Below are 3,017 nucleotides of genomic sequence, written 5' to 3'. Positions count from 1 at the left end.
TGTCATTCCTCTATCGTACTTTTTTTCTTGTTGGCTTTCATACCATGTTTTGTGTTTAAGTGCTCACGGTATGATTTTTTTTTTTTTTTTTTTTTCACTGTGAGCCTATGGATTATACTGAATATGTGATCATGGTATGAAAAAGCACAGGCCTTGGACCTGGCTTCAGTTCTCAGGTATGGCTCTCATTCGTTGTATGACTTTAGAAAGATTATTTAACTTCACTGGGTTTCAATCTCTGTATTTGTAAAATAGAATAAAACTTATCTTACAAGGATACTGGTAAGATAAAAAAGGAGACTACAGAAAGAGATCCAGCAGAGCAATTTCTTGACATAAGTTCTTTCCTTTTACTCTTTTTACGTTTTTAATGTTAAGGTCTTAGAGGGCACGGTCTCTTTATGTGTTATCACTGAGTATACAATTCATGGCACAATTTTGGCTTTCAGTGGAACAATTTGTGAGTGTTTGCTAAACTTGACCAATGTATCCGTAACTACAGTACACTGGCACTTTAATACCCCAGTTTTCACATAAACACAACCAACAGATGGTGAAAGCTTTTATTTGCCTATAATTAATTCTGTAATGTTCTGGGGGAAAGTCCTGAGGCAAACAGCAGATATTTTGCTTATTCCCCTTTTAATCTTCGCTGTCAGAAAGCTTACAACTAAACTTTCAACAGCAACAACTAAACTTCTGTATAAATTTTACTTTTTCCTTTACAGATATTATATGTCTTTTGTTAAGTTACTTTATATTCATTTTGGAAATAAGACAGCATATAAACATGTTTTAACTTCATTTTAATGACATTAGGCTGTGTCAAACATGAAGTGACTTTAGCTACCTTTAAAAGATTCCATCCCAAGAGCTTAAAATCTGCAAATGAGCTAATGTGATAGAATTTTTATATACAAATTATATTGCCTTGTGAGAAATGTAAGCAAAGATGTATTTTCTTCATCCCAATGATAAATTACACACAATTCACAATTCTGCCACACATATACACATATGTATGTACATGTTACGTGTATGTGAATAAAGATAAGATTACCAAAACACAAATATACAACAAATCAGAAAGAGATATTAGTTAGAATAACAGAAACTGGATCAACACTAGTCACCAAAAGGTATCCACTGTTTTACTCCACGGAAGAGTAACAATTTACCTTACTGGTTTAGGAGAATTTTCTGATTGCCTAGATAGTATCAAACTTGCCAGAATGTAGACAGTAAATGCTTCACTAAATCTGAATATAATGAAAAAAAAAATCATCTAAAAATGCCTTGCATTTAAAACTATATATTCTTCAATACTGTATCTAAAAAGGTTGTAGCATAAAAAGGCAGCATGGTTTTGTGACAAGTACCCAAGACCTGTTATGAGAAGACTTCAGTTTGAATATTGACTCTGACCCTTACTAGCTCTTCCACTTCAGATAAGTCATTTAACCTCTCTCTGAGAGTCCATTTCTTCTTATTCTATAAAAGGGCGGGGCAGGGGTAGGATGGGATAATATCTAGCCTACCTGTTGTAAGAACCAGTGAGATTTTTTTAAAAAGTAAGGTGCTTCATGAGGTTTTACTGCTTTACAAATATTAATGCTTAAAAACACTACTTAATAATGACAGAAATAAACTACATATGCAGTAGTTTCTCAAAAGTGAGCATTTTTGCTGTATGGCTATTACCACTTACAGATTTAAGCTATAAACCTAATTTAAGGTTAACCCTATTTCTGAAAACTGTATCTACTATCTACATTGTAGAAACTCGACAAGTTGATAAAATGTATGCTGACACTTATATAAAAACCCTTTCAGTCCTATCAAGAGCAAAATCACACATTTAAGCTGCTTCTTAACTTACGTTTATATCCGTATGGTATATGAGGACACATAAAGCTGGCAAAATCTGAGGAAAGAAGATAAACAATAATTAACATTAGTTAATAAATATGTCTAAAAATAAACAACTTTGACATAAAAAGCAGGTAAATAAGGTTTGTAGAGCGAGAAAGACAATGTTAAATTTGTCTGAAAATCTTTTAGGAAAAAGAAAATCTGATAAATTCAATCTAAAAAAACCAAAAACATATTTCAAATGTTAAACTGAAATATGTTCAATTAACAAGTTAAAACATGCAAATAAATCTGGTAGAAGTTAATGTACCTTAAAAGAAAAACATTTGCTTTTAATAAGCTTCTTTATGACATAAAATGTCAAGTGGAAAAAAAGGAGATGCAAGTATACAGTTACAGCTATTTAAGAAAAGCTACACTTAAAACTGCCATAATTGTCTCACTTACCTGCTTAAAGTAAAAATACGATTTTATTTAATAAGCTACTTAAGTCAAATTAAAGTTTTCAACTTCAGTTTTAGTCAAGAAAATTCGAACCAGTACAAAGTACAAAGCTTTGCTTGTTGAATTCAGGCCCCTGAGATCTCTTTTTAAAATCTGGGAGAAACGGAGCAGGGGGGTGGTAGGAAATCACACAAAATACCTTTGCACAGCAACAAAAAGTAGCAGGTGCTACAGAAAGATGTCCATTTTAAAGATACACAGTTGCCTAAGTGTGGTGGCTCACGCTTGTAATCCCACCACTTTGGGAAGGCAAGGTGGATGGACTGCTTGATGCCAGGAGTTCAAGACCAGCCTGGCCAACATGGTGAAAACTCAACTCTACTAAAAATACAAAAATTAGCCTGGCATGGTGGCACATGCCTGAGACATGAGAATCGCTTGTACCCGGGAGGTGGAGGTTGCAGTGGGCAAAGATTGTGCCACTGCACTCCAGCCTGGGAAATACAGCGAGACTGTCTCAAAAAAAAAGAAAAAAAAAAAAGAGATAATACAGTCAACAGTGAATAAAAGTTATGTAGGGTTTTTTAAATAATGCAAAGGACTCGGATCTGTTTACATATCAAACGTAAATAAAAAAGTTTTTGCTTTGTTTTAACTAGTAGATTTAACAAAAGATATGTCAATTTTTTTTTTTTTTTTTT

At 33.2% G+C, this 3,017-nt stretch overlaps 1 protein-coding gene across 2 annotated transcripts in view; it reads right to left on the bottom strand.

Annotated features, from left to right (window-relative positions):
- The window catches only part of KPNA3 (karyopherin alpha 3 (importin alpha 4)), a 103,432-nt gene that overhangs the window by 18,658 nt on the left and 81,757 nt on the right, over positions 1–3,017 (bottom strand). For both annotated transcript variants that reach the window (XM_011988777.1, XM_011988778.1), the window contains one exon: positions 1,880–1,924. In XM_011988777.1, coding sequence (XP_011844167.1) covers positions 1,880–1,924 — 45 coding nt within the window. The remainder of the gene's footprint in view (positions 1–1,879; positions 1,925–3,017) is intronic.

This window comes from Mandrillus leucophaeus, unplaced genomic scaffold (genome assembly GCF_000951045.1).
Source record: "Mandrillus leucophaeus isolate KB7577 unplaced genomic scaffold, Mleu.le_1.0 Scaffold338, whole genome shotgun sequence".
Taxonomy (NCBI): Eukaryota; Metazoa; Chordata; class Mammalia; order Primates; family Cercopithecidae; genus Mandrillus; species Mandrillus leucophaeus.
This window is presented reverse-complemented; position numbering and strand designations above follow the sequence as displayed.